The sequence below is a fragment of the Chelonoidis abingdonii genome, chromosome 6, assembly GCF_003597395.2.
Source record: "Chelonoidis abingdonii isolate Lonesome George chromosome 6, CheloAbing_2.0, whole genome shotgun sequence".
Taxonomy (NCBI): Eukaryota; Metazoa; Chordata; order Testudines; family Testudinidae; genus Chelonoidis; species Chelonoidis abingdonii.
In genome coordinates, this window is record NC_133774.1 from 80,473,107 (window position 1) to 80,490,930 (window position 17,824).

General features: G+C 40.3%; 1 protein-coding gene across 1 annotated transcript in view; it reads right to left on the reverse strand.

Annotated features, from left to right (window-relative positions):
- Positions 1-16,204: 16,204 nt before the first annotated feature.
- ZNF608 (zinc finger protein 608) overlaps positions 16,205-17,824 on the reverse strand; it is a 109,914-nt gene continuing 108,294 nt past the window's right edge. Inside the window, exon 10 of the mRNA XM_032790753.1 lies at positions 16,205-17,132. Within this exon, the coding sequence (XP_032646644.1) occupies positions 17,126-17,132 (7 nt within the window). The 3' untranslated portion in view covers positions 16,205-17,125. The remainder of the gene's footprint in view (positions 17,133-17,824) is intronic.

Here is a 17,824-nt window from a genome sequence, read left to right on the forward strand (position 1 = left end):
CAAGGAAAGGGTTGCAATTTTTTTTTTTTTTTTTTTGGAGAAATGTCAGCTGAAGATATTTGCATCTGATACTGATTCAAGTGACATGCTGGCAGGATCAATATAGCTTTCTGAATACTTAGTTTATCAGAGTCATAAATAATTAATTCAAAACAAGTCCTTTTAAAAGACAATTTGCTAAGCCATCAAGTGAAACAGCTGCAACACACCAGTTAAATCTTTAGTGAGGGGCATGCTAGAAAGATCTATTTTATTAATTGTTAAATAAAAAATACAGTAACAAAATCATTTTTCAGTTCATTTGCATAATTCTCTTTTCAGATATTTGCGACTATGGAAAACAAAGGAGGACTAAGAGTTGTTTTTTCCCCCAAAAAATAGTTATTTGTTTTTTTAAAAAGAAAAGAGAGATTTCCTATCTAAAAAAGATGGTAAATTAATGTATTACTCATTTCACAATGATTTACATATTGTTCAATAATTAATGTGTTGCTTGTGCTAAAGTGGTAATATAGAGAAAAACTTATTCAAAGGCAATTAGTAGCATTAGTTGAAAGTTTTGCTTTGGGGACTTTTATTATTTAGAAGCTATCTTTTATCATTAATTTAAACGAGATAACTTAAGTTTAAGCTAATGCTGCTGCAGCTGGGCCCTGAATTTCAAACTGCAATCTATTCTTTTAACCAGTTTTACAAATCACATATGATAATTCCAAAATGGTTGTGTGCACTCAAGGTATGCTCTGGGTGTGCACACATTTTTAACCTCACCCCACCTCGCTATTGTAACTAAGATATAAAGGAAGAATGCAAAGCCTTGGCATTGTCTCACATGTCAATCCAAGGAACAGGCAAAGGTTAAGACTGAGGAAAATGAGACAGACTACCCTGTGTGGCCAAGAGAAAGATGTGCTGTTCTGTGGGGACCAACTCCCCTCACATAAATGGAAGAAAGGCCCATGAATGAGATCATTTTTACTTCCTTTGCTCACATGCTAATGGGGGTATTCTTTCCTTTAGTTAAAGCAGGTCATTCATGCACCAGGGTTCAGTGCTGCATTGTACAGTGTTTCCGAACTCCTGGTGACTGTGCTGTGACTCAGGTCTGAAGTACGTGACAAGCATGCTTTTCCTTGCTTTGCGGTGACTGTATAAGGGCCTGGTAGTCAGAACCCGCCTTTTGTTCTCAGTGAAATCTTAAGTTAAAATTTGGCAACCAATGTGGTAGATAGCAAACATGGTAAGCAGGTTTGATTTTAAAACAGAATACTTCTCCAGGGCTTATTAAAATGGCATTTGTGTGCGCTCTGGCCTCACTGATAGCAAATCAAATTTTAATGGGGAGTAGTTCTGGCTTCTAGGAGTACCAGCTGTTGCATACCGGCCCCAGTGATAAGATTTCACAGCAACATCCTTTCTGTTTGTCTATCTTATTAAAAGGCAAAGTCAGCTCTGTCATAATTGGGAGCAACGCCTGTTAATTTTTATGGGAATGGCATCAGGCCTGAATTTGATTCATTTGGCCAAATTCATCCCTCCCATAGGCCTCGTCTACACTTAAAAGTTAGGCTGCTATATGTTCAGGGGTATGAAAAAAATCTACAGCCATGACAAAAATAGCTATGCTGACCTAATCCTCAGTGTAGATGCAGTTATGGCAATGGAAAGATGCATCTTTCAGCATAGCTATCATCACTTGGGGAAGTGGTTTCCCTTCAGTGACGAACCCGCTATTTTTCCCCTCACCACATCGGTGTAGGGTGTATCTACACTACAGAATTACACCAGCATAGCTATGGTGACGTAGCTATGCTGCTATAGTCTCTGTAGTGCAGACACACCCTTACTCCAGTGTATTTGTATTGACTTCCCTGACATTACTCAGGATCTGAACTGATTAAGTGAGGGCAGAGCCTCTGGCATTGTGAGTATAAATCTGTGTAATTTACATGCTTGGAGGACAGATGGGTGGGGTTGTAATAGGAAAAGCAACCAATAGAAAGGGGTAAGAGAGTACAAAATAAAGTAGGACAATTTACAGTTTTATCCTACATCTTCTTACAACTTCCTTCTGGTCATATCTCCTTCTACAACCCCCCTCTTCCACCTTCTCACTGTGTGTGATACATTAACATAGTCATTTTAATTTCATTAATGTAAGGGTCTGCACGGGTAGCAGGTGTGTCTGAAGGGAGATTGGAGTGGATGCAAAAAACACACAACCACCAGTCCCAAGGAGCCCTTCATTCATGGCAAGCTGAGCGATGCTAACTGAGGGGAAGGAGACTTGTCAGGGCAATGTGCTGGAGACTTAGACCATGTCTACTTTAGGATAAAAGGTGTATTTTAACATAGATTAACAAACCCATGCTAACATCCTGATTGTAGACAAGGCAATAACAGTTTTAACATCTCGAGGTAAACCTTAAGTGAGGAGCCTAGGGCTCACCTTGAAAAGCTACAACTTCCTTTGTCTACAATAGGCTTTTAACAGGTTAGTTAACTAATTAATACGTGTTAAAAACACACCTTTTGTTCTAGTGAGACAAGGCCCTATTATAAAGCTGGCCTCCCCAGACGGAATCCCCAGTAACAATTGCAAGTTACACAGTACCTGCTCTCAAATGGGGGTGCTCCCTTTTTCTACTGCAGCAGTCCCAGAATGAAGTTTTTGAACTGTGTTAGGTCATTGATGGGACTCGTGCTCATAGTTTGCCCTACATAAGAGCACATGAGAACTTAAACCACAAAGAGTAACAATAACTCCATTGTTATGAAGGCCCTCCTGGACCACAGAGACTTATTTATGAATGTCAGTGTGGGTTGCATGATGCCAGGTTTTTTCACTGATCGGAAGTCTACATTTGTGGACAGACTGGGTTACTATTCCCACCAAAAGACATTGTCATAAATGGAGTTACGGTCCCCACCATCAATCTGAGGGGCCCTCTGTACTCTCTTTTGCCTTGTTTTATGAAACTGTACTCTGATCTATGAGGCCCTGGCAACAAATGGTATAATTACACTCACAAAAGGTGTGGAATGATTGTTGAATGTGTTTTTGGCAGATTGAAATCCAGCTGGTGATGTATACAGACCTGTTTGGATACCAATGTCATCACAGCTGTGTGCATTAATGTGGCTTGCTATGCTATTCACAATCTTTGTGAAGCCAGAGGTGAGCCATTTCCCCTGAATGTACCTATGACAGTGAGGGGCAAGTGCCTTTCCCACGCTGAAACCCTGTCCTCAAGCTATGTAGCCAGCCTGAACCTTTCCTCTTCCTGCAAACATGCCTTTCCTCTAGCCTCAAATCCCTCTGTTTTTGATACTGGATGTGCTTGTTGACCTTATTCAGAACCTCAATCATAAGTTCATCCTTGGAAACACTTCCTCTTGGAACAGTCCATGCAGGTACTTTGGCCCAGGCTTTTTGCGCGGGGGCTGTGGAGGTGCTGTAGGCTGTAGAGGCTGAGGGGCCTGGAATAGGATGAGACACAGACTGCTATTGTCTCAAACAGCTCCGGAGCACATTAAAAATCCTTGTGAAGTTTCAAGGGCATAAAAGGAGATGTTATTCCAAAGTGACGATGAGAAATCAATAGTGCATGCAACCAAAGTATTCAAATGTGTAGTTACTGAACAGCACATCTATGAGTGGACTGGACTGGTCAGCTACAGACGTGGCCCTGGAAAATAAGCCCTTCCCCGAATCAACAGAATGGTGCATTAGCTGCCTCGTGGCTTAGACTGTTATGGCTGCATGCAAACACTCAGAACTCCACAGCCTTCCTCCTCCACTCCCCCTCCAGCACATTTCTCGACAAAATTTCAAAGCCCAGTCATATCTGGGACGAATGATTTTGTCACCTTTGGACTACATGGATACCTCTAATTGAAATGGACTAGATTTGTAAATAAAACACATTTCCACCTTCCCCCCACTCTGCAGTTTGCAGTTTCCAAGCATCCCAATAGACCACTGAGTGGTTACAGAGTGGCATATTTACAAGCATGGCAATATAAGGTTATTATTTTTAAGAAGCAAGAATGGCCCTAGCAAAAATCTGCACCTTTCCAGTCAAAATTCACTTTCAAGGTAATTTTTTACTGTTTGCATTTCCTGGTCGACATTTTGAACTCCACATGGTGCAGGAGGAAGCCAAGTCGCTGGCATACAATCTGCCATTAGCGGATAAACGCTGCTAGCCAGGGCTTTTAATAACTTTTGTTTTGGTTCATAGATCAGGGATCCCACCCATTACTATATCAACAAACACTAAAATGGAGTCAGAAACTTACCAGGTTCCATGGTGGGTTGTTCCTTCGGGAGGCATCAAACAGCTCCTCAGAGTATGGCCCCAGGATGTGCTTCTTCTGTGCCTGCTCCAAAGTGTCCTCTGGGACCCCTTTAAACAACTGTCACTTCATTGTCCTCACTTGGCACCTGCTGCTGAATTATGGGGCCAGCAAGTCACCACGCTGAACTGACCAGGTTACAGTGCATCACCACTGGCTTCATGCTCAGCACAGTGCCCAGAACTTGGTCAAACTCCTCATAAAATGGGCATGATGTCAGGAAGCTGCCTGAGGTGTGGTTCTGGTCCCTGATTTTATTGTACTCAGTCTTGAGCCACTTAATCCGCTCCCTGCACTGATCACTGGTCTGGAAAATTTGCAACTTGATCATTCCGGATAGTAGACAAAAGAAGTCATCCGCTCTACTCCGCGCTGATTAGGCCTCAGCTGGAGTAGTGTGTCCAGTTCTGGGCACCGCATTTCAGGAAAGATTTGGACAAATTAGAGAAAGTTCAAAGAAGAGCAACAAAAATGATTAAAGGTCTAGAAAACATGACCTATGAGGGAAGATTGAAAAAATTGGGTTTGTTTAGTCTGGAAAGAAAAGACTGAAAGGGGACATGGGAACAGTTTTCAAATACATAAAAGGTTGTTACAAGTAGAAGGGAGGTAAATTTGTTCTTGTTAACCTAGAGGATAGGACAAGAAGCAATGAGCTTAAATTGCAGTAAAGGGGTTCAGTTGGACATTAGGAAAAACTTCCTAACTGTCAGAGTGGTTAAGCACTAGAAAAAATTGACTAGGGAGGCAGTGGCAGATTAATGATTTTGCTGCCCCTAGATCCTGAAATAATTGTCCCCTGCCCCTGTCCCCGCCCCAACTCCACCCTTTCCTGACCCCCATTCCAACCCCTTCCCCAAAGTCCCACCCCAACTCCACCCCCTCCCTGCCCCTACTGGATCCCTTCCCTGAATCCCCGCCCTGTCCCCACCTCTTCCCCCACTGTGCCGCGTTTCCCCTCCTCCCCCCTTCCTCCCTTCCCCACGAAACAACTGTTTTGTGGCACAAGTGCTGGGAGGGAGGGGAGAGAAACAGGACGCGGTGGCACGCTCGCAGAGGTGGCCAGCGGGAGCAGGGGAGAGTCACCATGGGTGCTCAAATTTGCCGCCCCTTCAAATTTGCCACTCTAGGCCTAGGCCTCGTCAGCCTAGGCAATAATATGCCACTGTAGGGAGATTGTGAAATCACGATCATTGGAGATTTTTAAGAGCAGGTTAGACAAATGCCTTTTAGGAATGATCTAGATAATACTTAGTCCTGCCATGAGTTCAGGGGACGGAACTAAATGACCTCTCGAGGTCTATTCCAGTCCTATTATTCTATGATTACATATATATATAATCATTATGTGATCTTACATATACAGTAGAACCTCAGTGTTACGAACACCTCGGGAACGGAGGTTGTTCATAACTCTGAAATGTTCATAACTCTGAACAAAAAGTTATGGTTGTTCTTTCAAAAGTTTACAAATGAACATTTACTTCGTACAGCTTTTAAACTTTAGGATGCAGAAGAAAAATGCTACTTTCCCTTTTTTTAGTAGTTTATGTTTAACACTACTGTACTGTATTTGCTTTGTTATTTGTATTTATTTATTTTTTATTTTTTTTGGTCTCCGACGCTATCTGATTGTGTACATCCAGTTCCAAATGCGGTAAATTTTTGACTGGTCAGTTCATAGTGCTGGTGTTCGTAACTCTGAGGTTCTACTATATATATAAAAAACAAAATATGGTTTCTATTAATATTTTTTGTTATTGGAAGTTAATTTTGCTCTTTAAAGTATATGTGCATTTACTAATTCATGGTATATGTGTGTATGTTCAGATTTTTTCATGTCTGATCTCTTTTCTTTTGTTGTTTTCATTGCAAGGTCAGAAGCTGTAAGCACATTTTTCTGTTCCTGATTAGGTAGAGGCAGCATTTTGCCTAATTCAAGGATGTATTCCTTTACACTTCGAAAGATTATTAGTTGCCACACTCTTATCAAAGTCAGTGGGAGCGGTATGACTTAAACTTTGCGCTACTCTTTGAAAATATATTCTTCTTCTTATTTACTGACGGGGCTAGCCTCTTTGATGTCACAGCCTGCCATAGCTTCTGAGCTGCTATGCAATGCAGCAGCTCCAAAGTTGCATACCACGTATTTGGAGCAGTACTTGAAATGCTGTTTGTCACATCTACTAATCACATTGCCTTACATTCAATATCAATCAAAATGGTTAATTTGATAGCTAAGAATCTGATCCTGCTGAGCGCTCTCTGAGCCTGCAAAATGCCTCCTCAGTTCCCATTGACTTCAGTTGGAGCTGGGAACTCCTTACCTTGCAGAAGGTGTGAGTCACATCATGGAATTGAGCATTAGAATCTAAGTCCAAGGTTATGGTTATGTAGGAGGAGATGTCAGAGAGATTCTCATGGTCATGCTAATATCTCCAGCATTGGCAGAAGCAGACCATTTACAGTATCCGTGAACATCTTCCTTGTGTTAGAGTAACATCAGCTCAATATTTTGAATAACTCAAACCAAAATTAAAGTGTAAAAAAGAGATCTTCAACAACATGGAAAAGAGGATGGCAGAGATGGGATAGATCAAAGCTCTGGGACCAGATTTTGGAAAAGTTTAGCTACAAGCTTAGTGGCTGAACACCAGCTCTAGTTAAAAGGTTTTTTTATATCTTGCTAATTAAATTGAATTGAAGGAACTCTCTTATGCCCATGCACTTTCAAGCAAGGGTTGGATATTTCTTTCCTCTCTGTTTTAACTGAGGGATCAAACCAGAAGAACAAATAATTTGTGCCTAAAATTAGATAAATTAACAAAATCACCCATGTCAATGAGAGCTGTGAGAGTTCAGCATCACTTGTGTAGCAGGTCACTTATTTAGGTGCTTTAATATGAATGTAGGTGCATAGAATCATAGAATATTAGGGTTGGAAGAGACCTCAGGAGGTCATCTAGTGCAATCCCCTGCTCAAAGCAGGACCAACTCCAACAAAATCATCCCAGCCAAGACTTTGTCAAGCCAGGCCTTAAAAACTTCTAAGGATGGAGATTCCAACCCATTCCAGTGTTTCGCCACCCTACTAGTGAAATAATGTTTCCTAATATCCAACCTAGAACTCCCCCACTGTAACTTGAGACCATGGCTTCTTGTTCTGTCATCTGCCACCACGGGAACAGCCTAGCTCCATCCTCTTTGGAACCCCCCTTCAGGTAGCTGAAAGCAGCTATCAAATCCCCCCCTCACTCTTCTCTTCTGCAGACTAAATAACCCCAGTTCCCTCAGCCTCTCCTTGTAAGTTATGTGCACCAGCCCCCTAGTCATTTTTGTTGTATAGCTTTAGGTCCCTACATTTGAAAATATGGACCTAAATTTCTGGATTGATCTCTTATATGCCATGATTCAGTTTATATCAGATTTTTGCAGCACAATTTTGAAATCCTAAAAAGAGATGTTCAGTGTAAAATCCACTGGCACAGCCTCAATTACAGCTATGTAAATTCAGCAGTGTAATACAGATATGTTCTCCGGCTGATGTTTCTTAACACTGAAGGGACCCGTGCATAAAAGGAAAAAAGATCCCAGCAGCCTCACCAACATAACATGAACATTAGATTATTCACTTTCCCAACTAATCAATAATTGTTATAATTAAAATTGATAGTTGCAAAGAACATGATAAAAGGCTGCTGCCAGAATACTGATTGTGTATTTGGCTTGAAAACATAGGCAGTAGTGTGAAACACTTATTTTCCAATTTGCTTGTAGCTGTGTGCAAATTGCTTTAGCTGTATACAGCTGATTTAGACCTTGCCTGGAGGTACACTAGATTAATTGGGAGCCACACATTCATTGCTTACAGAATAGACATGGTAATGGGTGAAATTTGTTAGTGCCAGTTATAAAATAACTATGTAATTCTGTTTTTTTTTTTATGTTGTCCTTTCATTACTCTTTCAGGATGGGGGAAAAAAAACAATTAGAACCTTTCAGACAATTGTGATTGCTTTCAAGTCTTTATGTAAAACCCAGTGTGACTTTGGTCAATATTTTATGCAAGCAAACATTAGTGTGAATATGGTATTGATTTTTTTTCAAAAACGAAAAGCACTTCAGTGTACACAAGAGGGATATTTTTGTCCTTGTTGTGACTGAGCTTTAGATACTGAAACCATTATGTTGTAACTACCATTGTCTTTTGAAAATAACTCTTTGTTCTCTTTTGTATCTTAACTACCTCATTATTAAACAGTAGAAAAATTCATCGTTGCTTGTGGGCAACTGGAAGTTTTTTTAAAAAGCATAGTTGTAGATTTTCTTAAATGCAGTCTCTCCCTTATCCCTGTGTATATGTAACAAAGACACCTAAATCCCACAGCAAAATACAGGACATGAAAAATATTGCAGATGTAAGATGATACTTTTGTAGCTGGGCATGCTAACCACCAAATCCAAGTAAACGATAGTATCTAGACCAGTGGTTCTCAAACTTTTTTTTGTGGACCACTTGAAAATTGCTGAGGGTCTTGGCAGACCACTTAATGATCTTTCCAAATGTTGTTTGTACCATTAGCTAACTATTGTAAAAGCACTATATATAAAAAAAAACAACAAACCTTTATTAACTTTTTTTGTTCTACAAATGAAAGCACACAGCTCATATTTTAATATCAATTGCCTTATCTTTTTAATGTGATGGATGTGAATGTGATGGATGTGTCCTCTCTCCTCTGCCGCGGTAGCCCTCAAGCTGGGGCTGTGAAGGAGAGGGGGGTCTCTCCCTGGCAGCCACAGCCATAGCTGGGGAAAGTTACCTCTTTCTCTGGCCGCCGCAGCCCTGCACATCCCAAATTTGCCCCACCTCCTCTTCTCACACCACCACCCCCTCCCACTTACCCCGTATTGCCCCCAAGACCACTACCTCACCTTACATGTGCGTCTTCTAAGGGCACCTAATTAGTGGAGCCATGCCTACACGACTCCACTAATTAGATGGGTGGCCCTTCATTCTCCTGTGTGCAGCCACCCAGGCATGTACCTTATAGGAAAATATCCATGAACCACCTGAATGGAGCTTGCAGACCAATGGTGGCCCACGGACCACAGTTTGAGAACCTCTGATCTAGTCACTTACATACAGTATCTCACTAGGAAGAGGCTGAAAATAAGGAGAAAATTCTGAATTTATACAGCAGCTCCTTAACAGGTCGGCAGATTTTTCAACCAGAGAATTCCAGGATGTTTTTATACGGCACTTCATGTTTATTATCCAAGCAGAGTTTTATTTAAAGTACACAAGACAAAATCACTTTTCCCCCTTTACACTTAGCTAATGCTACTCAAGAAAGTGTGTTGCTGAAGAACATAACTTGCAGTCAATTTATAGAGATTAGCAATACATACATCCTTCTATTAGAAAGATAGCCTGAAAATAGACCTATGCTAAAAGAATCCATACAACTCTGCTCACAAATCAAAAAAGAAAAGCAGAAATCACTTACTGTATATTTCACAAAAACAACGTTTAAAACTTTTTTTTTTCCAGGATTTAAATTGGATTTCAGAGTCTTATGTTTAAGTGGAATCGCTATGCCATTTACTTACATGAACAAATAGTGTAACACTACACTGAAAGCAATAAATAAGCACTATTCTAACATCAGCAAACTCAAATAATGGAAATCATATAATTTAGGTACAACATTATATAATTCAAAGTGCTTGGAAATGGTGTTGAAAGGACTATATACATGAATCCACTGATATAGAACTGCATGTATTAGCTCGGTGTTTAAAGGTTCATTCACCTGTAATAAAAACTGCTTCTGAAAGTCCCCAATGCACATTTATATAGTATTATGGTGAAAATAAGTTTTCTGAGTGATTACACCTTTAGTCTGTAAGTAATAATTATCTTTGCTAAATCCTAAAGTTTGCTAATGTATCAGAATATTTAAGAAGTTTCAAGTTGCCACTGATGTTGAAAGAATAATTTAGTACCTTCTGCATAAAAATTACTAACAACCATCGTGAGGATTTTAATGGGGTCTAGCATCCCATCACTGCACATGTTAATGGCTTTCTGTGTGCATCAGTGGTCCTGAAAGAGTCAGATAAGAAAGTGAAACATTCACTATCTTTGTAGTTTTTCCATAATGAAGCAGATTCAACTTGTAAACATTGTATGCACAACAAAGGGTCATTTGCTGCTCTCACTGGGGCCAATGAGAGTTGCAAAGTGACTCAAGGGAATGGTAAAAAGTTGGAATGAGCAATTAGTGCACAAAGAGGTAATAGGGTACCCCATTTTCCCAAAGCTTAGTGAAAATACGAATCTGCAATATTTTTCATGTCCTGTATTGAAAGAAAATAAAAAAGGATGAAGAAAAAGTACAATGAAATGCATAGGCTTTTCTATGTTAAACTAACACAGATAGTTTATTGTACTTACCTAGAGTCGCACCTCTCTGCTGTCTGACGCAGTCATCGTAGGTTGCAGGCTAACAAGTAACAGAAACATAGAAAGGCTCCAACAAACAAACACACACTACGTTAACTTAGAATTACGGCTGCTCTAGTGCATTTCCTAGCAAAGGAGACACTAAAATCAAAGAACTATGGTCAAGGCAACATTAACGTCCAATCCAACCTCAATTCAGATGCTTTGCCACCTAGACATCATGCTATCTAAATACAGACAGTCCTCAATTTTATGTTTGCGTTACGACGAACGGCACTTATACATTTATAAATTGACATCTTGTTTTGACTTTCTGACATCGGTTTTGACTTTACAATGCTCGATCCGACATTGTTCCTATGGGAAAATCAATTTGCGACATTTCGACTTAAGATGTGGTTTTCAGGAACCAATTGTGTTGCAAGTCCGAGGACTGCCTGCATACCCAGATTCTCCTCCAATCTACAATACATTTCCTTTTGATTCCACTATACAACTACCCTCAGCATACAAACAATTCCTCCAGATCACGTGCAGCTGCAAAACCATAATTCTTATCTTAGCAAGATATTATGCCTTACCAACACACATCTTTACTTGAAAAGATGGGTTATTAATACTTATGGAAAAATGTGGGAGAGGTGCAGTCAGTGTGGCAGAAGAGGACGGTATGGATAGCTTGGAAAGCAGAGGTAACAATAGGAGAGGCCAGAAAGGAGAAAGTTGAAGTAATCAAAAGGAGAAACAACCAAGCATACATATACAGTTTTAGCAGTGAGGATAGTGAGAAAAGGGTGTTTTGGTAGATATTAAATAGGAAGAAGCTGGAGGACTTATTGTCTGGAAATGAGTAGGGGAGAAGAGAAAAAAAAGGTGAAGATTACACTAAGATTTTGAGTCAGGCAGATGAAAAGCAGTAGACATCAACAGTGATACAGAAGACAGGAAGGAGAGGAATAATGAGGGCAAGCAGTTGCATTCTCTGCTACACCCAGTTTCCATTGAGTGCACCTGAAGTAGGGAGACATGAAAGAGGTCTGTGCGGCTCCCCAATCTTGGGTCCAGTACTATGCTATTCCCATCCCTGGCATATTTTAAACACAGATTCAGGGTGGCCCTAATTTATACTGTCTCGCTATGGTCCCCAGGGGCTGATATGCCACCTAGGAATTTCCAGAGTAGTGATTCTCCAGGGCTTATCTTCAACCAAATCACTATATCCGGTACCTGGAGGGACTGACATAGAGCCAGATATACTAGTTCTAAAGATTCCCCAATACCAGGCAGAATTTCCAATAAATTGGCTCTGCTACCTTTACAGTCCCTTTGTACTGGTGGGACCAGCAAAAGGGGACCAGATGAAAGAAGGGAATCTGGTCTCATATATACATTTTTTTAAGTGTTGATTTCGAGATGCCAGTAAGACCTCCAACAGGAGACAGATGAGAGTTGTTCTGGAGGTGTAGAAGGTAGGGAGATACATATGGTAACCTCACACAAAGATGTTGTAGTTGAAAATAGGTTAGTTAAAGAGGCTGAAAAGGTTAACGTAGGTTGAATCAAGAGGGAATTCTCACTTCATCAGCTAGAGAGCAGGTACTGTTTCCCCAAGCCAGCAAGAAGAGGGAGTTTCTTTAGCAGAGGAGGAAAGCATCCCATAATTTAATCTCTGGTTGAAACCCTGGGAATGGATGTTAGCAGAGGAGAGTCCATTTAGAAAAAAGAGGGGCACAAAGGATGGAAGTCTGTGGTCCTTCAACAGATTGACGGAAAGGCTGAGGGACAATAAAGAATTAGAGCTAGATACTGAAATTGTCAGTACACCTGTAGTGATACTAATAGTGCCTCTTCTGGGACTTTCTGTGCCTTTGTGGACTCTCTCACAGAGCACCTGGGATCATGAAGAAACAAACTGGGAAGCTGTCGTAGCTTCCTACTCAGATTTGAACCTTAGTGTTCATAAACTGAGACGCTAGCATGAACCCTCTAAGCTTAATTACCAGCTTAGATCTGATATCGCTGCCACCAGCCAGGAATTTCCAGGGCCTGACTCCCTCTCTGGTCTCCCAAAACCTTCTCTGGGGGACCCCAAGACTCAGAGGCCCTGAGTCTCACAGCAAAGGGAAAACAAGCTCCTCCCCTTGTCTCCTCTTTATCTCATCCCCAGCTCCCCCTCCCTGGGTTATCCTGGGCGATACTGTACTTAAACTCCTTGAATGCAAAACAGAGAGGGCAATTTACCTTCCCCCCTCCTTCTTCCCCTGAGGCTATGCAGATTCAAACCTAGTCAAGCTAACACAAAGAGATTTCCCCCTCCCTTCGTTCCTTAGCCTTAACCAGAGAAAAACTCAAACAGGTTTTAAAAAGAAAGCTTTATATAAAAAAGAAAGAAAAAAGACATAAAAATATTCTCTGTATCAGGTTGACAATACAGGGTCAATTACTTAAAAGAAAAATATGAATAAACAGCCTTATTCAAAAAGATATACAATTTAAAACATTCCAGCAAACTACACACATGTAAATACAAAAAACAATATAAAAACCTATTGTCTTCTACCTTTTGTACTTACACTTGGAAACAGAAGATTAGAAAAGCCTGGAGATAGAAATCACTCTCATAGCCGAGAGAGCACAGAACAGAAACACAGACAAAAGGGACACACACCCAAAAATTCCCTCCCTGAGCTTTGAAAAATCCGGTTTCCTGATTGGTCCTCTGGTCAGGTGTTTGGTTCCCTTTGTTAACCCTTTACAGGTAAAAGAAACATTAACCCTTAGCTATCTGTTTATGACAGAAGCCTTGGCTTATTGCTTTACTCCCTCCACAGGTTCCAGGTTTCATGAAGAGGTTACCAGGTCCAAGAATGTACTGAGATGCAAATTATAACAAAGAGCAAAGGCAGCACCTACTTCTGGGTATGTCAGTCACCCTGGAGGAAGATGGAGATGGAAGGGAGCAGGTGCTTGTTGCTGCTGGAGTGAGCAGAGTGGGATGTATTTCACTAGAGGCAACAAGGGCAGGACTATCACTGTATCTGTACACCACACTGCCTGAAATGCCACTCTGCAGCATCAGGGGAGTCATGTTAGACTCACAGGGCTTGGGCTACAGGGCTATTTCATTGCTGTGTAGCCTTCTGGCTCCAGGCTGCAGCCGAGGCTCAGGGACCCTCCTACCTTGCAGCGTCCTAGAGCCCAGGCTCCAGCCTGAGCCCAGAAGTCTACACTGCAATTAAATAGCCCCATAGCCGAGTCAGCTGGCATGGGCCAGTTGGGGGGAACTATCTTTGCTGTGTAGACGTAGGCTGAGAGATAAAGCCCCCGGTGAGGAGATGGCTTAGCAGGAAGAGCCAGCTTCTCTTGCATCAGACAGGTTCTGGGCTGGTGAGTGTTTCCCAATATTATCTCCTCTCTTTATTAATTCTTTAGAGTCTCATCCTTCACATGGCTCAGGCAGAAGTGTATATTGTGCCTGACTGTTGATGATTGGCTGCATGGCCACTTCCTGGCTTTGGAAGATGTCAGCCATGCTGTATTCCTTCTAATGGTTTACAGTTGCAAAGCATGCAAGATGTTCGTCTCTCAAAGTGTTAAAGCTAAAGAAAGGCCTCAGAGAAGGAAGAACAGATTAATCATCAATGGAGGAAAAAAATGAATGGCTTTGGCTGCTAGCCTCTCTTATAGCCTAAAGACTGTAATGAAACCATGTAATTAATATCTTTTAAACAGCTACTTACCCCATATCAATCAGTGTAATTCATTTTGGTTACTTACGGACACTCATTCTTAAGCCACACTAAATCAGAATCACCAACAGTGTGAATATATAAGATCTATTTTGCTGTAGAAGCGTTAAAGGCAAAGGCTGCAAATCAATGGCACATTTCAATACAAAACCAATTGAAATTTTAATGTAGAAGTAATATGACACTTATTTAAGTGGTCAAGAATTCTTCATTTGAAGGACACCTCCCTCCCCAAGGAATACACCCTTTCCCCCCCATTTCTCGATTAAGTTAATTTGAACTATGTCAGGACTACAAGCTTTCCACATGTGTTTAGGGCCAGATGATAAGAACAGCCCAGAGATGAATAATGTATAGTAAAATCAATAAACCTTATTACTAGCCACTAAGGGGGCTGATTTTATGTCCATAAAAATAAAACAATTATAGCAAAATTAATGGCAGATTCTTCAAAGTAATATAACAAATTCAAGTATGCTTGTCTGTTGGGAATCTTTAATCTACCCTTGTGCATTTAGTATCCACTAAGCAAGAAAAATGGTACCCACTTCATATACAAGCTCTGACCTCTGGCAGTGCAAGTCGTCATCAGAATAAAGAATGAGAGTTCAAACACCCCTGTATTTGCTGATGAATGAATCAGTGGTACGCAATCAAGGATAAAGTTGACACCCAAAATAACCTGGCTAACCATCTGTTTCTTTCATGCATTAATTGGTGTCCTTTTATTATCATCTTGTACACTACTTACTGCAGTGGAACAAAACTATTGGACAATCATAGAACTGGAAGGGATCTCGAGAGGTCATCTAGTCCAATCCCCTGAACTCGTGGCAGGACTAAGTATTATCTAGACCATTCCTGACAGCTGTTTGTCTAATCTGTTTTTAAAAATCTCCAGTGATGGAGATTCCACAACCTCCCTAGGCAGTTTATTCCAGTGCTTAACCTCTCTGACAGTTAGGAAGTTTTTCCTAATGTCCAACCTAAAGCTCCCTTCCTGCAATTTAAGCCCATTGCTTCTTGTTAATGCAATAACATGTACAACATGTTCTTGGGTAGTATGGGTAGGGACATTTAAAATAAAGGTGGGCTAGTTCTGTCCACAGGTAAACACAATCAACTCCACACAGTGGGGCTGCACAGGTTAAATCCAGGGCAAAGTTTGGCCAGTGTTTCTAGTGCACACAGGCAGTCATTTCTCAGCTGAAGGTATTAGTAGCTTAAGAATCAGAAAGATGACTCATGGGTACTAGGTACCTGATCCAAAGCCTGCTGAAGTCAATGAAAGACCTCCATTAACTGCAGTTTTGGCTCAGGCCCTATGTGCCCAAAAGGAAGAAGGCGTAAGGTAAAAATGGAACAGACTGGGCATGGAGGGTGTGGATTCATGCTTCACCTTATTCAAGGACAGCATAGCTGCCAAACTGGTGAGTACTGCCTGGAAACCAAGCCAAAAGTCCTTCTGGGGACACTAGCAGCTGTATGGTGCCTCCAGAGCCTATCAAACATACCTATTGGTAATGAGGACACAATCTCTCTCTAAGCTGGGCAGAGGAAAGCAAGGTGAGACAGACGCCAAAAAGTACAAAAACAACTTTTTTTTTTAATTCTGATTGCCAAATTATTTAAGGCAGGTATAAAAATGAAAGCATTCAATATACATTTTACATAAAATAAACTAGATTACAGCATAAAACAAGTAACCAGGCAATGGCATTAAAGTCTCTCTTCTAAAACTGGATAATTGTAAACATTAAAAAAAAGACTGCAGGACTATTCAAGTAATAGAACAATCACAGATGTCTTCTGGTATGCAGGCTATTGGGTTATTTGCCATTCAAGATTATCAAAAAAAGACATTTCATTATTCACAGATACTCATTATTTCCCCATTTAAAATCTATACATTATGTACAACACAGTTTTTGTGGTACTGGCAACCCCATGCCTTCCAAATGTATATTTTTCACAATACACAATTACAATGAAACAGTGAGTACAGTAACATTTTACACTGATGCATCTTAACAGGAGCCACCAAATAGACATCTAAATTGTACCAAAGTGTCATCATCACAGTTAGCCTCTCTGAGGGCTTGTGGGCAATATTAGAAGTGTATGCAAGGATCAGGCACACTGATACATCGTATTATTTATTTACAATTAAAAAGCAAAAAGAAAAGAAAAACGGCCTTTTGTGGTTAACATTTTTCTAAACAGACAAATACATTTTTCCTTTATTGTGTGGTTTGCAACTTAGCAGCAGACCCTGTGTGCGAGCCTGGTTACCAATACAAAAAAAGTAAAGAATCTATATATATTTATATATATATATACGCGCATATATATATAGATATATAAAAAACAGAAGTCTAATTACAGCAACATTTGTTACTCTGTGATAAAATCTGCAATTTACAAAAATGAAATGACTGGTTTTTGCCTGCCATTAAGGCATTTCAAATTAACACCATGGAACTGATGTCTGTAATAAAGCGCTTCCTCATGTGATCCAGTCACATGACAATGTACATTTCCAAACTCCTCATTCTCTAAAAGAAAAAAAAAAAAAATAGAGGTTTTAGTATGATATCCTTTCCCAACATTTAACTATGAACTCTTGAAATGCACAAAAACTATGAAACTAAATACATCTAATTAGTATTGCCAAGCCTAGCCCCTGCTCCAAATCATGAGATGTTAATAAATTGAGAGGGGAAGAGGAAAATTGTGTCTCTTCTAGTTTCTGAACCTTTAGGGTGCACTTGAGTCACATGCTCAAGCATTTCTCTGCAACACTGAGTGCTAAAAACTAGCTTTGTATTCAAATGAAAGCTGAGATTCTCATGTAATCACTTGCCTCTGGGGGGCTGCGACTAAGAAAAACAGCATATATCATGGGACTTGTGATAAAATCATGGAAGTTGTTAATTTTACTGCATAAGATTTATTCCGGAGGTGTTGGTGGAGACTCCACTGTTAAGGCAGAGTTCAGCTTTTCTCTTAAGACAGAATTTTTATTATATATAGGGTTTTCATGTCCTTTAGAGGTTGAAAAGTAAATTCTATTTAAAAGCAAGTAAATAGTCGAAAGGCAAATACATTTGATTCCTAGATAACTTTAAAATAATATAATCTTTAATGTACATTCTGAAAATATTTTATTTCCAATAAAAGTATCTGCAAATCAGGAAGCCAGATATATTTGTACTTATACATAACAGCAGAAGTTTACTCAACCTTA